We start from the raw sequence: 17,586 nt of genomic DNA, 5'->3' as shown, positions 1-17,586 counted from the left end.
ATGCTGCCATCAAGCATACTGGAGCTTTCACCCTGCCCCCCACCCATCACCTGATGTGGCTGCATCCAGCATCCAGGGCAAAGTGGAGAGGAGTAGCAAAGAAGGCTCATTTCTTTAGAGCACACTCCATCCCCGACCTCTGACTAGGCCAGTATACTTCATTTCTCTGCATTTCTTTTCTCATTAAAATACTGCTCAAGAGAAATCAGTTTCATATAAGACTGTAAATACTGCCTTGCTTATATTAACAATGGGGCCTCTGGTGGTCTAGTGGTTAGGGTGCAGGACTCTCACCGCTGTGACCCGGGTTCGATTCCCAGCCCCCTGGGCAGATGGAGCTCGTTAGCGGTAAGGCAATCCATCTAAGAGAAGGTCACTCTAAACAAACCTACGTTCTGAGACCCTCACTGCCACTGTCCAAGCTTGCTCGGCCCCGGCAGATGAACCTCAGGATTAAAGGGTGGGCTCAGTTCAGCGCACGCTGGGTCTCACCTAAAAAATCCACTGCGCAGGCTCGAAGGGTTAATGACCTTTCCCAAATCTTCGCTCGCGAAGACTGGCCATTATATTAACAATATGGAATAGCCTTTGACACCATTTCCTGTATCATTCTTCTGGAGAAATCAGCTGCTCATGAACTGGATGGGTGTCCTCTTCACTGGATAGTAAACTGGCTGGATGGCTGGGCCCAGAGAGTGGTGGTGGTGTTAAATCCAATTAACAGCTGGTCACAAGTGGTGTTCCCCAGGGCTCAGTACTGGGACCAGTTCTGTTTAATACCTTTAACGATGATCTGTACAAGGGGATTGAGGGCACCTTCAGTCAGTTTGCTGAACTGTGTAAAAGGACCTGGGGGTGCTGGTCAGCAGCTGAACATGGTCCAGCAGTGTGCCCAGGTGGCCAAAAAGGCCAATGGCATCCTGGCCTGTATTAGAAATAGCGTGGCCAGCAGGACCAGGGAAGTGATCTGGCACTGGTGAGGCCTCACCTCGAATCCTGGATTCAGTTTTGGGTCCCACACTACAAAAAGGACATTGAGAGGCTGGAGTGTGTCCAGAGAAGGGGAATGGAGCTAGTGAAAGGTCTGGAGCACAAGTCTTAGAAGGAGTTGCTGAGGGAGCTGGGGGTGTTTATCCTGCAGAGAAGGAGGCTCAGGGCGGACCTTAGTGCTTTCTGAGAGCTACCTGGCTGTAGCCAGGTGGAGTTTGTTCTCTTCTTCCAAGTACCAAGTGATAGGATGAGAGGAAATGGCCTCAGGTTGTGCTACGGGAGGTTTAGACTGGATATTGGGAAAAACTTCTTGGAAAGGGTTGTCGAGTTGCTCAGGGAAGCTGATGGAGATATTTAGAAGACATGAAATTTGTGGCACTTGGGGACATGATTTAGTGGTGGACGTGAAATGCCGAATTAAGGGTTGGACTCAATGATCTTAATGTTTTTTTCCAACCTACACAATACTGCGATTCTGTGAATGTTTGTAACTGTGGAAATGTTACAGTATGAATTTCACATGTAAAACGCCATCTGGTGCCTGGTTGGAAGTTTTGCATCCAGAGTTAAATAATCAGTCTAATAGAAGCCAGAAAATCCAAAGGTCAATTCTTATTCACGATAACTGATGAAGAGGTATTTCATATTCTGCTGATCATGTTAAAATTCCTTTTAAATGTGTTTCATTTAAGCCTTAAAACTTGCACTGAATTGCTGAATTATTGGGCCAGGAATATATTATTTAGTCCTTTCTATTCTAATGAGTAAAACGGCAATTAGTTGCTGAAAAAATTAATTGCCACTGATCCCAGCAGTGAAATTTTGCCTGAACAAAATGATTAGACCTTGTTTATGCTAATAAGTTCCTTCTGCATCTGTAGGATGGCTTCAGGCACAATCTTTGTGACAAAAAGAACATTGTGCATCTGAGTGTATATTCAGTTGAGAGCTACTGGAAAACGTGTCTTACATTACACAGATGAAAAAGATTAGCAGTTTCAGAGTCGTCATCACCTACATTTCTAAAGGACATTACAAAGGATTTAATTAATTTAATATACTTGTAACATAGACCAGAAAACAAAATGAGCTCCTCTATTACGTAAAGTCGTGAAGTTTACAAGCTCCAGAGAGGTTACACAAATGGAAACATGCAATATGTATTTTTAAATCAGTAGAAGTCATGCATGATGCTGTATTTCTTGGTTTTGTTTGTTGCTTTATTTTTCCAGGTGGCCATTTTTAACATATGTAGGAATTTTCTTTCAAGAGAACTGAAGACCTGTACGTTAGGAAGACATGCAGGAACAGCGAAGACTCTGGATCTCTGAAAATGAGACTGGATGTATTGGCTTGGACACTCAAAACTGGCCACCTGATTTGAAAATTCATTTGTGTTTTGCCTAGGTTCCTCAGTAATCTGAGGGTCCCAAGCTGGAGGAGAGCTTGGGGCTGCTGATTTCCATATTTTGCCCATGAAATCATGAGCTTCATTAGCTGAGATACATAGGCAACACCACTGAGCAATTTTACTTGTGGCACCTTAGGTTTCCTGTCTGCTGTGATCACACACTGCTGTACTTACCTAGTGCTTGGGGATGAAACTGTTTAACCACAGGATATACCAGAGGCTAAGGGCAAAGAATTTCACAGGAACAGATAGTAACATTGTTGATCATTGCTTTTCTCTAGACTTCTATGCTCAGATTTTTGCTAGAAAAATATTGCCTATTGCCTATTTTTTTTTCAGCCCAGCTAGTGGTGAAGTGGACATTAGAAGATAGGTCTTGAATTCACAGTCTCAGTCCTTGCAAGTGAAAGGAATACAATGTCCTGGTGTGGCTAAGATGAAGGTCTTTTTGGGCTAATTACATTGCCCCGAGCCTTGCAATGCAAAGATTCAGCTACACAATGGAGCCACTTTCGGTTAAGAAATTGCATAAAAAAGGATCATCTCCTGGCAAAGGCTGGCAAGCTGATGAGATGTGGCCAGCGAAGAGAAAGACTTTTTAGACTCTGTCCTGTAAAGCTACACAGTGGGGAAGGGGAGTTATTGCAGCAGGTAAAAGGTACCTCTAAACAAAGCTCAAAATTGTATGTGTTTATTACTGCAAGTTAATTTAAAGAAAACTGTCTCTTAATGCCAGTATAGAATATGTGACCGGTCCCAAGAGAAGCTCAGTCCATCTGAGGGCTTACAAACCTCGACTCTGTCCCTTTAAATGTAATTGTTAGTAAATATTTTCATGAAAGAAGCTTTCATCAGAGAAAAAAAAGTGGCAAACTACACTGGTAAATAATTTGCCTTGGCAAATAATATTTAAGCCACTGATTTCAACCTTAATTCTGTTCAGCATTATCATTTGCTTTGTAAATAAAAGTGCTTATCCAAACAACCAAGCTTTCGGTTGCTGATGAAAATGGGGGAATGTGGGGCAGAGGGAACGTGTCACTTCCCTTCCTTTCTGGAAGTCTGGGGTTTCCAGCTATTCAGATGGAACCGCTTGTGTTTCCATCGATACGAGCCTTGCCCTGCCACAGCAGCACGGGAGAACAACGTTGAAAAATACCCTGTGCTCTGAAAGCGTCTCCAGTTTTGAGAGGCCTCTGCTCTGCAGCACAGTTAGAAATTTGAGGAGCACCCGTGGAGAAGGAAAGGGGTCCCCCAGCTCCCAAACCCGCCCAACCGTGAGGGGTCAGCGGGGACTGAGCCCACCGCACTGTCACACCTGACACCGGGGCACTTTTGAGGGTGGCATCAGGATATTTTCACTTCGCAGCCCCCAGTGAGTTTCCCCCTCTTCTTCTTCGAGCCAGATGGAAACGCATTTGGTTTTTCTTTTAACCATGTTACTTTTGTGAGGAGAATAAAACGAGCAGGAGGAGCTATTGGCCGCCGCGGCACAAGCAAGCCCAGCTCTGCCAGAGCAAACCACATAAAAGCGCGCGGGTGTGTGTTTGGGGGGAGGGCGCAGCCAGGGGATGATGCCTGGAGCTTCTTGCACTCGGAGCTGCGATTTGTGAGTGAAACATGATGAAATCACCCCCTGGACAAATCACACGAGCCTGTCAACCTCACCAGGTGGGATTACTCGTAGCTAATAGCCCGAACTCCCCGAGCAAACAGAGCTCTGCGCTCACTATAAAAAAAGGCGACGGTGCGGCGTAGGCTTTTCAAGAATTCCCTGGTATGGCTAAGCAGGGCTGCGTCCACTCGCACCAGGTAGGGGAGGAGAGGAGCGTGTTTGCTTTTAGAGGAGGAGTAGCAGCCCGTCTGTCCTGAATAAGTTCCTACAAAAAGGAGCGTTTCAGCTTCAGAAAGAGATGTTTTATTCATAAACCCCTTCTGGTTTGTGTTACTCTCCAACGGTGACGCTGTCAGCTGCTGCTCCAGTGATGGGAACTGCAGTGCTGGGGAGCTCGAATGTACAGAGGACCATCTCTACCCTTTATGCCTAATGCTCTTAGCACGAAAGTCCTGCTTCTTGCACAGTTCTCTTACTTTGCTGTTTTACTTTTGCAGGTTATATCCTTGTTTGCTTTTGCCTTTGGAGTAAATGTCTGCATGGGATTTACAACAAATCGATTTAGGAGATCCGAAGAATGGGATGAGGGGCCGGTCTCAGGTACAGTAACGGACTTAAATTGTGCATCGGTATACCCTTATGTTATAGGCTGTGGTTAGAAACCATTCCTACTCCGTAACAGTAGTTTGCTTGTTCCTTTTCCCTCTAGGATATAGAGAAGAATAAATAACTCGCAGAGCCCGAGTCAGTTGACCTTTGGGACTCACCTATAGGTCTCCTATTTACTTAAACTTTTGCTCTGTGTGCATGTGACTATGGAAAATTTAGCTTGTTGTAGGACTGAGCACTCTCAGTCTCACAGAGATCGGTCTCATCAGCTCCTCTGAAGCGTTTGGCATGTTTTGTGCTCTGCACAGTTTCCTTCTAGTGCTAAGAGAAACTCCCTGATGGGTTTAAGGGTACTAGGTTTATTTTGGTAGCTATTGAAGCGGTTTCTAGAAACTTGATGAAAGCTTTCAAGAGGCGCTGGTGAGAAAAGCTTTTGGGATTTCTGTGGCTCCTGAGGTCATGCTGGTTTGTGAACAGTAGACGGCAGACATCTGACGGCGGAGAGGGCCGGGAGAGGAGAGCAGGTGTTCGTGCAGATGTGCTGTCACTGAGTCCTCTGTTTTTCTTGTGCATTTTACTTTTTTCTTTGGAAGACAGTAAGAACATGTCACAAAAGGAACTGTTGTTTGTGTTCTGGGGCAATACAGGATTTTGTGAGCTCAGACATACTCCAAATGGAAAAATGTATAAACCAAAAAACTAGTCCTTTTTTTTCCTAAAAAAAAAAAAAAAAAGGGGCAAAAAACCCCAGGCTTGACTTGTGCCTCTGTTCCTTTGGCAGGAGAAACAAAACCTGCGGTCATTGACTTAGAGATGGTTAACGTAATTGAAGTGGAAGGGTTTCATTTGCAGTGCCCGTCTGTAATGATAGCTTGTGAATTTTAATTATAAAATGGTTTACCATGGCCAGAGTTCGTTGTGTTCCTGGTAATGTATCTGTGTCCTTCTGTCCCCCGTCTTTGACAGGAATTGGTGTCTAATCACAGCAACAATCAGGGCTGCTGATCACTGAGCAGAGGCGTTTTAGGTAATCAAAAAGATAGTGTCTGTTGCCTTTGATCTTTATATCAGTTTAAAAAATGTTTGAAAAACAGGTTTTGTTTTGTTTTGCTTTTAATCTTTTAGTATGTTAACTGCAGAGTAGTTGTGTAGTGTGTGTAATAGTAATGCAAAGGATTTGCGTTTCAAGCGTTCAACATCTGACTACCAGCTGCTTTGATTCGCTAGTGATTGTCTCGGGCAGAGCTGCTCAGAGCTGGCTTTTACTGAAGTTCCAAAGGTCTGATACTGGGGACCCATTGCAGCCGATCGGGTGCCAGCTCGGCTGAGCCAACCAGCACCGTTCAACACCGTCAGGGCTGGGATTAGTAGCCGTGTGTTGTTTCCAGCAGCAGGAGGATTAGATCAGCATTACAGAAAAGTAGGAAGAAATACAGGATCTCTTGCAAAAGGGCAGGAGATGAGGTATTTTTGGAAGTGTATTGAGAATTTGCTTACAGGTGAGATTGGACCTGCACCTGGCATTGAAGTAGTCAAGTCCAGGTTGCTACAATGAGAGACAAAAGTAATGGAAAGTTTTGTCCATTCTGTGTTTATGAAGCTTGGTTACTTTCATTGCAGGAAAAAAAAAGTGATAGTAAATAATGAAGTGTTGTAGTTATATCTGTCTAAAGGAGACAGTAAAAATTACTTCCAGTTATACTTCATTAGAAGTCCAGTGCAATTACATATCCAGAACAAAAGATTGGTATAATTATTTTTCAATTTCACTCTTCCTTGGCTTATTTATTTCCAAGTTTCTTGGTGTTAAGAGTTAATTTATTTAGATTGATAAAAGTCTTTACCAAACATTACTGTGGAAGACAATTTGTTATTTCTCCAGAGGTATGCCATGATTATAAACAAATTTTAGTTTTCATCTAGCGTAGAACTCTGCTATGAGCCAAAACCAACTTGTTTTTTTTCCTAGTTGCTTATAAATGCATGTCAAAGTATCACATAATACCTACCCCACCTTGTTTTCTTTTTACAGTGTACAGATGTATGTCTTTATACATTTGAGATGTTTAATATTTGTACCCAACAAATTATTTAATTGAAATAATTTTTTTACCTAAAATTTCTTGAAGACATAAGAGAACCAAGACTCACAACTTTGCTTTTGTAAGTTATTTGCTTTTTGCGCTTTGTAAGCGCTTTTGGAGAAAATGGCCTTAGTAATCTCTTGAAGCGTGTTTCTTGGTCATGATAGGATAACTTACACTTTGGAAGGAGATACACTGAAGTTTTTCTATCCCTTCTCAATGGATTTTTAACATGTCATTAGAAATGGAGTCTTACCTTTCTCGTACTGGAGTTAGGATATATTTTTTTTCTTTCTCTGATTTTTCATTGAAATTTTACTCATTGCGAAAATGAAATGCAAGTTCATAAAATGAATATTATGTGGCAATATTGAAGCTCCAAACGTTCTGCATAATCATTTGGTTGTTCCATATAGGTTCCATATGGGATCCATAGGATCCAAAATGGCAGATTGTTACCAGGCAGTCTCCTTCCTGTAATGACTGTGTAGCCATGTCTCTATTGTCTTATGTCTTAAATACTACTGAAAATAAATGGATATGATTTTTTTAAAAGATATTGTAATCAGAGTCAAAGGAAGTAATTTGATACGGTACCTTCTAAGATAACACCTTTACAATGAAAATGTAGTAATCCCCATGAACTAAATCACAAAGGCACTACTGCCCTATGTAACTTTGGTCTCTAACCTATGATGTAAAAGACAATTAGATGATTGTTTTGAGCTTGGTTGGCCAAAAAAAGAATGTATGGAAAAGGATGTGAAAGGCTTTATGTTTTAAATAAGGAGGGGAGAATCTTCATGCTGAGATCCCTCTGCCTGCTGCACAGTCTGACGGCAGGAGCTGTGGAGGGATGCAGGAATTTTGAAAAGGACTTTTAAACTGTGTAAGTTTGTTCTGTACAAGGGTTTCTCCTAGTTTGAAAGTGCTCACCACGGATGGAGCTCCTGATATATTTTCAGACTATTTTGCATGCACCAGTACCCCTGCCATGGCATTGTGCACGACCTGAAAAGCATGGTCTGGCTGCAAAGGCAAGGTCAAGCATGATAAACAAAGGAGTGATCTTATATTGAGAGAAATTTAGCAAGTCCTCTTTTGTGCTGTGGTATAGAAAGTGTCCTGCATTGACTCAGGAGGTGTGACTTGAATTTGCTGAGTGATTTGGGATAATTTGTCACATTAGTAATGAGATGGTTGTCAAGAGATAGGAGAAAATAACAGACAAGGTAGTGGCCTAAACCTTTCTTGCATAAAATGGAAACTTGCAGTTATAGAAGATGGAGCTAGAAGGGACCTTGAACAGCTATGTAGACCTTCTTCATATCCCAAGACATGGTCAGTTATTACTGAAGTGATCCTGACAGATCTTGGCCTAACCTGTTCTTCAAAATCTCCAAGCTCAGAGATTGCACAGCCTCTGTGGGCAATTTGTTCCAGTGGTTTCCTGATAGATGAGCTGCTCTTTACAACAGGTAGACATTCCTTGAGCTGCAGTTAACTGTCTCTTATGTAATCTGCAGTCAGATTTACACCTTCTCTTTCCTAAACACATGTTGACATGTGGATTTTTTTACCTTCTGATAAGATCTCCTTCTCTGTCCTTTGAAAGGAAGAGGGTAATGCCAGTGTAAGGGTTATATGCTAGTATGTAATACCTTCAAGTTCACAATACTTTGATTTGAAGCTTATATTATCTGGCTTCCAAAAGAAAAAGTAGTGGAAGAGGTTAAATAACATGAAAATATTTTTTGGTAACAGATTTTCAGAAGCATTTGATAGGAAGCATCTGTCATTAAAAATAAGGAAGAAGGCTTCATAGCTCTGAAAGTTTGAGTTATTAGCATGCTTTGAAACAATTCTCATGTGATTAATTTCTAACATGGCTTTGTGACCTACTTACTTGAGCAAAGAAAACACTGGTCTTTGTATTGCCAGCACAGATACACAACATTTAGGTCCTTGGAATTTCAGATGGCCAAAATATTGATGTCTCATTAAGAACATGCTTGCAGGGTAGAGCAAAACTTAACTAAGTGTATAATGTTACTCTCACTGAGCATTGCTGACCTGGTTGAGAAAAACAAACCACAAAAGCAGAGAGACGCAGTTGTCTGCTACTGTCTTAAAGCAGTCATATGAGCATGCCTTGCCATAATCCATGAGTGCAAACATGATAGGTTTGGGGTTCTCACCTACAATCTTGCTGTAGGGTTGATTTGCTGACAGGTTTATTCCCTGAAGTGGTTCATGCTGGTGTCCAACCAGTGCCAGTGCTACTCCAAGGGAAGTGGGGGAGCAGTAGTGCTGGGGATGGGTGCTGATGAGACATCAGCTACTACAATGGCACCTCTGAACTCCTCTTTTATCGTTTTTCCATCCATTCTCATAGTGTTTGGTTAATGCCATCTTATCTGGGAAGAGATTTTGCTTCAGTTTATGTAGTGACTGAACTTTCAGCTATTTAAAAGTGTAAGGGGAAAAATATATAAGAAAATATCAGAGCAGCTGTTTCCCAAAAATGCCATTGTGTCAGTCCTCTTAAAATCATACTGCTAATCATGGTGAGGTTTACCAGACCCAAAGCCAAACCATGACCTAAAAGAAAACAAAACCAAGATGATTTCAAATACTTAATTTTAATAGGTCTCTCAAGGAACAAAAGGTATTGTGAAATTTTCCTTGGGACACCTTTGTATTTAAAGGATAGCATAACTTAGTCATTTTATTTCATAAAATGCAATTAACCCTCGAGAACAACACACAATTTTCCTGTTTTGTATAAGCTGCTATGTAGGATTCTCTTATAGGAAAAACTTTGAAAATATTTAAAGAGTACAAAACAGTAAGTTTTGAGAAAACAGCAGATACGTGCATATCAGCTTTGACTTTAAGGACCCTTACTAATAGAATATTGAAGTCTAATACATGGCTTTCAGATTGGCAGTCCTCCATTTACTTACACATGTAATAATATATCAATTTCTTAAATACTTCTGCATTTCTGGATTTTTTATAATTTAGTGCTCTGCAGAATCTCGTCAAAAAGCCTTGCTTTATTTCTCCATTAATTTATAGAGCATCTTAAAGTTTTCTTTCCTGCTTCACATTGATTTGACGCCTTCCAGTATAGCAAACCAAGTCCTGCTGTTGCATGTAGATTAATTGGAGTCCTTTCCTATGCAAACTGACCAGCCAGCCATGAAAATGTCACTTGGTTTCTGAAAACAAAGGCCTGCTTCTGTGGAATAACTACAGCTCCTGGAATGGGGCTTTGGAGACTTCAATACGTTTCTGCTAATGATCTCTTGATTGTTACAGAGGTAAAGCCAGGGCTGTTTCTTTGCAGGATGTTATCACAGCATGCTGCTTCCTTTATTTTTTTTTCTCCCCCAAAAGAACAACTCTTTTGGAATTTGTTCTTTTTTTCCCTTCATTTCTTCAAGCAGTCTTTTTCCTCTCCCTGCTTCCTTCCCTTTCCCAGAGCAAGAATCTGAGGTTTTGCTCCTTTGAGTGGCTTGGGGCTGAGCTACCTGTCCTGACAAATGTTGCCCTGTTTCTTGTTCACACAGTCCTGTCAGATTCCCCCTGGATCAGTACCTCTGGCTCCTGCAAAAACAGGTGCTTTGAACTTCAAGAGGCAGAGCCTCCTGGCTGCCGCTGTGACAACCTGTGCAAGAGCTACAACAGCTGCTGCTTCGACTTTGATGAGCTGTGCTTGAAGACAGGTATGATGGGTCTCCTGTCCTGCACTGCCAGGTGCTGCTGACACCTGGTTCCTGCCAGTGGTCAGGACCTACCTGATAAACCCTCGCTCCCTGCCATAACCTGCATCTCCTCCTCACCTCGCCTTGCTGGGCAGGCTCAGCTCAGCCAGAATGCAGCCCATGTTTCCTTGAAAGGAGCAGTAGGAATGAGCATCTATTGTTTCTTTCGGGGAGGGGCAGAAAAAGCAGGGTACTGTTCATATTATATGAAAAGTAGATCTTCTGGTACTAAATTAAAAGCAATAATCAGTGTTCAGGCACCAGTTTGACCTCTAGGCTACAATTAAAAGCTGTGGTAAAAACTGGAGGTTGGTCATTTTGTGTCAGCCATCCTTTTTTCCCCCAAGTGATAACTTAATATTGGTGCAATTGAGGCTCATTTGTGGCATGAAGGTGCCTTGGAAGCTGGGAGCATTGAAGGAGTGTGGGTCTTCTTGGAGCAAGCCTCAGATGACAGCCTGGGCTTGTTACCCGTGCCCCAGACTCTGATTTCCCGTTTTCAGGATGCTTATAATGCTCTGGTAGAAACATTTGACTTCAATTTATTGGACCTCGGGGGATGGAAATACAGCCATGTGTTCACTTTCTTCTTTTTTTTGCCTTTCCCCCCCCCACCTTGAGTCATAGTCAAGGAAAACGTCGAAGACGGCCACAAATTATATTTTTCTTCTCAGCATAGTGCATCTAAATTATTAGTTATACCCTTCTTTTTGAGTTTTTGCACAGTGGTCAGAGTTGGCACACGTGCCTTTTATTTTTGCCATTAAACTTTTTCTTGCTTTATTGAAGTATTACACTAAGCAGCCAGAAGAGAAGTCTGATGATTAAATATATCATTGCCCATGGTTGTGCCATGTTTAAAAGTCCTGATTTCCTCAACTCTGTTTATGAATATATAATTTTCATAGCTCAGTACCAAAAAATGGTGAGCTAATCTGGTATGAAAAACAACTTTAGTTCCAGGCCAAAAAACTTCTGATTTTAGACTGATGCTGTTTCACCCCCGGTGTAAATGACTGCAGAATGAGAGGCTCTTTTTGAAGACTTTCAGCTTCAGCAAGATGTCTGCTACCAAAGGGTGGATTTTCACTTTTTCAAGTCTCCTGTCTGCAGCAGACACATGTTCACATATATGTATGAGTACCTGCACAGCACTTGGAACTGTTGTGCTAATTCTCATATACCCCCATAGGCATTTATTCAGGCAATTATCACATGTATAATCTGTAAATATTACCTACTTACAGAAAAAAAAAGCCCCAAATGAAGGAGAAAATAAGATAAAAGACATTTCTCTGATATGATGTGGTTTTTTTACTGGGTGGATGTTGTCTAAACTGATTTTTGAAGTTTCTTTGTTGGGCCTGGATGTGCAAAATCATCCTTAAAACCATAGGCCCTGTTCCAAAATATAGCAATGTACCACCCTTGAAAGAGCACTCGATTTAGACAGGCCCTTAGATCCTAACTTCATTTGCAAGATAAGAAGAGCTGGAGTGTTTTACTGGAAGAACAACTCTTGTTTTCTCGAAACTTTTCAGTTGATGCTGAATCTTGCACTGTGAGTGAGGAACTGATGGGAGTAAGGCATCAATTTGCATCGACATAATCTCTTTCCTACTTTCTCTTATTTTCTGTGGATTGAGCTGGGGATTGTAGTAGTTGTGAGGAAAAGAAAGGATCATCCTAGAAATACCATGATTCTTAGTTTGTGCTTCAGGCCCCACCATTTATCTGTCAAGATTCCTTTTTGTCTTTTCTTTACACACTACTTCTGGCATCCAGATTGTACAAAGCCTGAAATACAACACCGGAGGGTAGCAAAATACACGTGTATTGGGTGGAGGAGCTCTCCTGAACTTGCAAATCACGAGTCCTTTTTGGTTTTGGTTGACATACTTCAGAGGTCTTGAAATCGCTAAAATGGGGCCATAAGCTTTACACCCAATTTTAACGACTAGAGCGTTGTCATTGTGGCTTGAATTGCTACTTTGTTTTGCTTACAATCTCTCGTTCTTTCTTACAATGTGAATATTGTAGCTCGGGGCTGGGAGTGTACCAAAGATCGTTGTGGAGAAACCAGGAATGATGACAATGCTTGTCACTGCTCTGAAGACTGCTTAAGTAGAGGAGATTGTTGTACTAATTACCAAGTCGTTTGCAAAGGTACGTCTTTAGTCTTTCTTCCTTTTATCTTTCCAAACCCAATAGAAGGCAGCCCTGTGGGTAAAGGGTTTTCTTCTAAAGGAAGAACACTCCTTGTTCTGATTTTTTTTTTTTTTTTTGGGGTGGGGAGAGTGGGGTGGTGGAGAATGGGGAATTGAATTTGTAATTTTCTGGATACTAGCAGAGAAAAATATGTACAATTTGTTGATCGTAGAAGGACATTATCTCTGCCTTTAGAATTAAAATTATAGAAAGAGAATAGGCGTAGGAGGATGAAGAGTTTAAAGCAAAACTGTAAAGTGTTCAGATGCATTTGTCTGCATCACAGGGAGAGCAGGGATATCTGATGGTCTCAGAAGGAATGGAGCATTCCTAGATATGTTATCTCTGACCCGAAGACATTTCTCCACCCCCACCACAAAAGCTCCTGCTCAAACTATTTGGCCTAACACCTGTAGGCTTTGTTTCTTGTGGGAGAGGAGTTGCAAAAATACAAGGGCTGTTACTCGCAGGTGGGTGACATGGGCTTCAGACGATCATGACACACCATGGCTACAGAACACCCCACACTGGTTGGCAGGTGGATGGGCTGTGAAAGCTTAACTTTCATCCACTGCTCTGCTCTTTTAGAGCATCTACTGCCTGTGTAGTGTGTCTGCCATTCAGACCAGATCTTCTGATCCTTGGTAATGAGCTTTACAGGTTCTGCTTTTGTATCTCAGCTAGTTCTTAGTTTTTTTTCATTCATTAACTTTACTGGGGCAAGGGTTACAGTTTGAAATTGTTTCTTCCACACCATTTTGGACAACTGTGTATGTTCACAGAATGATAATGTTCCAGATCCATACACTGAAAATGGGCTTTTTTGTTTACTTGGGTTTAGCTGTTGGGAATCCAAGTGAAATATGTATTTTCCAACAAATCCCTGTAGATTGTTCTTCCCCTTCTCAAAGAAACCCGAGGCTGAGACCACTTAAATACTATTTATGTTTTCAGTTCCTGCCTTTTTTGTGAGCTTCCTCTCACAAGGGTCAAGACAGAGGAATTTACATCTCCAGCTTTAATGTACATAATCTTTGTTTAATTGGCTAATAACAAATTATCTGAACGACCCTGGAACTCTGACAGGAGTAATCCTTATGTGAGAACAGTGTTTCCTCTTTATTCATGCCTTTGCCTTTCTGAGGATAGTGTGTTGGTTGTTTTTTTTTTTTTTCTTGGAAATTGTCCCTCCACCTCCTGTCATGGTCAGTTGGAATTGCTTGCAGCACACATTTCCTGTAGTTTTTTTCTATGATGTTTTTTGTTTTGTTCTTTTCATTGAACTGCAGTTCCTTTAATAGTGCCAGGTTTAGGAAGAAGGCTTGTTAGTTAATAATTTGTTTTTCAATTGTCCTGTGAAAGTGCAAGTCATGAGCCACTCTATAGTCAGCATTCAGCAGTGAAAACCTTAAGAAAATAGTTGATTACATGAAGATTTTAACTAATCTAGCTCTGAAGGAGTATTAATGCTTTTTTTAACCTGGGTCTCACCTGATCCATGAGCTGATCAGCTCTCTAAACAAGGTGGAAACTATTTAGAGTTGTTTTTCTTCCCTAGAATGAATTTTGTTTTGTGCCTTTAGCCAGCTGAATCAGCTCATGGAGACATCAGAGCTGGGGGAAGGAGGGTGAGAATTCACAGCCAGAAGCAGCACTACCTGTTTTTGACACATCAAAAGTAAAAAAAAAAAAAAATTAAAATAGATGACCACTGTGACTAAAGCGTTACCACTGACTCTTGCAGTCAGAACTGCTTTTAACTCCAGTTTTAAGAGCTACCTGTAGGAGTGCTAGTTTGAATATTTTTATTGAATAGAATATAACCAGATCACTTGTTCAGCCTTGTGAAAAGACATGCTCGTTATTCATGGAAAGTATAACAAGACAGTCTGTTAACTGGAGCTAGACTTGATTTTTTTTTTTAAATATATATTTTCTGTGAAACCTATAGCTTTGTCCACAGATTTTTTAATTTTTCGGTTTTTTGAAACTCCCATGTGTCTTTTCTGGCAGGAGAAACCCACTGGGTGGATGATGACTGTGAAGAGATAAAGGCTCCTGAGTGTCCAGCAGGGTAAGTGTTTTGCATCCAACTACAAAGCCAAACGAAGCACAGCCAGTGGTCCCCAGCTCTGCCCACCACACTTCTGCAGTGGCCCTGCAGGCTGAATGGCTGTGGGTTGGATGCTTTCCTGAGCTTCACCATTTGTGCAGTTAAGCTCATAATATCATAAAACATTTGCCTTTAAGCTGCTGGGTGAGTAGTGTTGCATAAAATATGGGTTTGAACTCTTGGTCTTTGATCACCTGCTGCTGAGCTTTCCTGCTTCACTTACATGGCGAAGGTAACCAGAGTCATTTGAAGTCAGTAGGAAGGCTTATGTCATTCTGCTTGCAGTAAAATTCATGTTAAGCCACATGTGAACACAGTTCAGACCATTTTTTTTTTAAGTTGAATTTATTACTCCTGGTGTTATGCTCCTAAATGAAAGGATTTCTAACTTGCAATGGGATATAGACTTGACTTAGTGAGGAATTTGAGCACATGAAAAAGTAAGCATTTTTGAAACCAGTTGTCTCTATTATCCCTAAAGGTAAGCATCTGCTCAGATGCTGTGTTGGGTTGCAGCTCAGCCTGTGCTGTTAGGAGGATAGTTTGGAGGAGCTTCTCTTGGTGACAGTGGCAGCTGCTTACCCCTGCAGCAGTAAACACTAAAAGCCCAGGTGTGTCCGTCCATGACAAATCTTTGCCTGCTTGCAATCAACTCTCAATAGCAAATAAAAAAAAAATAAAATAACATGAGATACTATCATCTTTAGTATGTGAGGGTGAGCTATGCCTCACAGAGTTCACTCAAAATGCTACACAGACTTCTGTTTGCAAAGAGAGAAGACCAGCTGTCATGTGATGTGGTTTTTAACTACAGATAGTGTGCTAGGGTGGGTACTCATGAATATTATTTTTTTTTCCTTTTACCTCTCCTTCTATAAGCACTTGCCTTTATGGGTTATATGTTTTTAACTGCTCAGGGAAGATGTTTTTTAGGTTGGATATCAGTCCTTTCACTGATTGTGAGTGAGCACTGGGTATTACTAAGTGTGAGGATTATCAGCTTCTGCCGGTCTGTTAAGTACGCAAAGGATTATAGACATGTAGTATATACAGTAACTGTACTTCAGATTCTCTGGAGTCCCAGTGAGTAAGTGGAAATAAAAAAAAAATGTTTTGAAATGCTGGTTTATACTCCTGCTGCTTTTGCTTCTAGCTTTGTTCGTCCTCCTTTGATCATCTTCTCTGTTGATGGTTTCCGTGCATCATATATGAAGAAAGGGAACAAGGTCATGCCCAATATTGAAAAACTGAGTGAGTACATCTATTTTTTTACAATGAATGACAGACAGTCTCTTGCAGCCCAGTTGTTTGTTCATTGAGCAACGGAAGGTCAGCATGGAGCTGAAATGGCAGAAGTCCCCTTTGGTTTAGATGGTATCAACTGGCGACTTGAAAGCAACCTGGTTAAATGTACACAGAAGAGTGGGAAGAGCTGCTGGTTTGGGAAATGCTGCTCAGAATTGGTGACCTTCATGTGGTTTTGTCAGCAAAGAAGTGCATCTTTGGTACATGATATGTATCATGCACTCTTACAAACCAGCTGGGAGGTGCCCACAAAATTGTCCCCTTGATTCAGAAATGTCAGAGGTTTGGATAACTGACTGTAGGAGCTGTGGTGGATGCCTGTTAACTGGCTGGGGACATGCCCTGCACTCACCTCTGGGGGAATGGACATCCACCTGGGTTTGTGGAATACTGGATGCACTGCATATTTAAACCTCTTTCTATAGCATGGTGTTTGTGTGTGTGCCCATATCCTTGAAAGGTGTTGGGTTTTCTTCCCCCTTGTATTTGTGTAGTCATCTATGGTTGGACTCAATGATCTTAAAAGTCTTTTCCAGTCTAAATGATTCTAGTGGGGACTGAGGTCAAAGCGCATTGTGAAACTGCAGCATTAGTGTATTTATTATTTAAAATAAACCTGTGTTTTCTAACATTGTTTTACTTAACAAAATATTTCCAATGACTCTGGATAGAGACTAGCTCAGAAAAGAAAACAGTCTATGGGAATGCAGCTGGTTCAGTAGTCATCTGGCTGCATTATTTCAGTTGTTTACTGTGGAGTGCAAAGAGTGCATGAGTAGATTTACCACTGCCCCTACTGCTGACCACTGCTAAGCAGCAGAATGTTCATTTAAATTGGTTAAAATTTAACTAGTTTCTGCATCATTTTGAGTCACAGAAGTTGCTTCCTCTGTTTTTGTTTTCTGTGTCTGAGAACTTCGTTTCCTCATGTTTGCATTTGGTATTGATTTTTCAGGATCTTGTGGAACGCATTCTCCTTATATGCGACCTGTCTACCCTACAAAAACCTTTCCCAACTTGTACACCCTTGCTACTGTAAGTCCCTGGGAAGGATTTTTTTGATGACAAAATGTTGTACTGGAGTAGAAATGTGGGTTGTGGGAAGCAAGATTAACAAGAAAAAATAGAACTGCTTCACTGTCCACCCTTTTTGGTCTTTAGTTTTTCTTCAGTTTTTAGTTTTTCTTCAGTATTTTGAAGTGCTGAGATGGAGTGTATCTCAGCATTATACATTGTCACAGTGCTCCTATGGGAAAAAAAAAACCCACCCCTGAAATCCTACCCTGAATACAACTGGCAGTTGTTCCTTCCTTGGAGGAGCTGAAGTCAGTAGGGCTGACTTAGCAGTCAGCATACAATTTACAGCTGCTGAGTGTGTCTGGGTGTTGTGTTGGCCCTGCAGTAAAATGAGCCATCACATACCCCTGTGGCAGGGCTGGCAGCCAGGCTGTCCCCACACTGTCAGGCACACACCCCGTGTG

General features: G+C 41.4%; 1 protein-coding gene across 1 annotated transcript in view; it reads left to right on the top strand.

Annotated features, from left to right (window-relative positions):
• The window catches only part of ENPP2 (ectonucleotide pyrophosphatase/phosphodiesterase 2), a 73,385-nt gene that overhangs the window by 12,793 nt on the left and 43,006 nt on the right, over positions 1 to 17,586 (top strand). Inside the window, 6 exon segments of the mRNA XM_017826398.1 lie at positions 4,514 to 4,616; positions 10,285 to 10,440; positions 12,520 to 12,645; positions 14,701 to 14,761; positions 15,954 to 16,051; positions 17,061 to 17,152. Of these exon segments, the coding sequence (XP_017681887.1) occupies positions 4,514 to 4,616; positions 10,285 to 10,440; positions 12,520 to 12,645; positions 14,701 to 14,761; positions 15,954 to 16,051; positions 17,061 to 17,152 (636 nt within the window).

The sequence above is a fragment of the Lepidothrix coronata genome, unplaced genomic scaffold (genome assembly GCF_001604755.1).
Source record: "Lepidothrix coronata isolate B3197 unplaced genomic scaffold, Lepidothrix_coronata-1.0 Scaffold126, whole genome shotgun sequence".
Lineage (NCBI taxonomy): Eukaryota > Metazoa > Chordata > Aves > Passeriformes > Pipridae > Lepidothrix > Lepidothrix coronata.
Note: the sequence above shows the minus strand (reverse complement) of the source record. Positions and strands in the feature narration are given on the sequence as shown.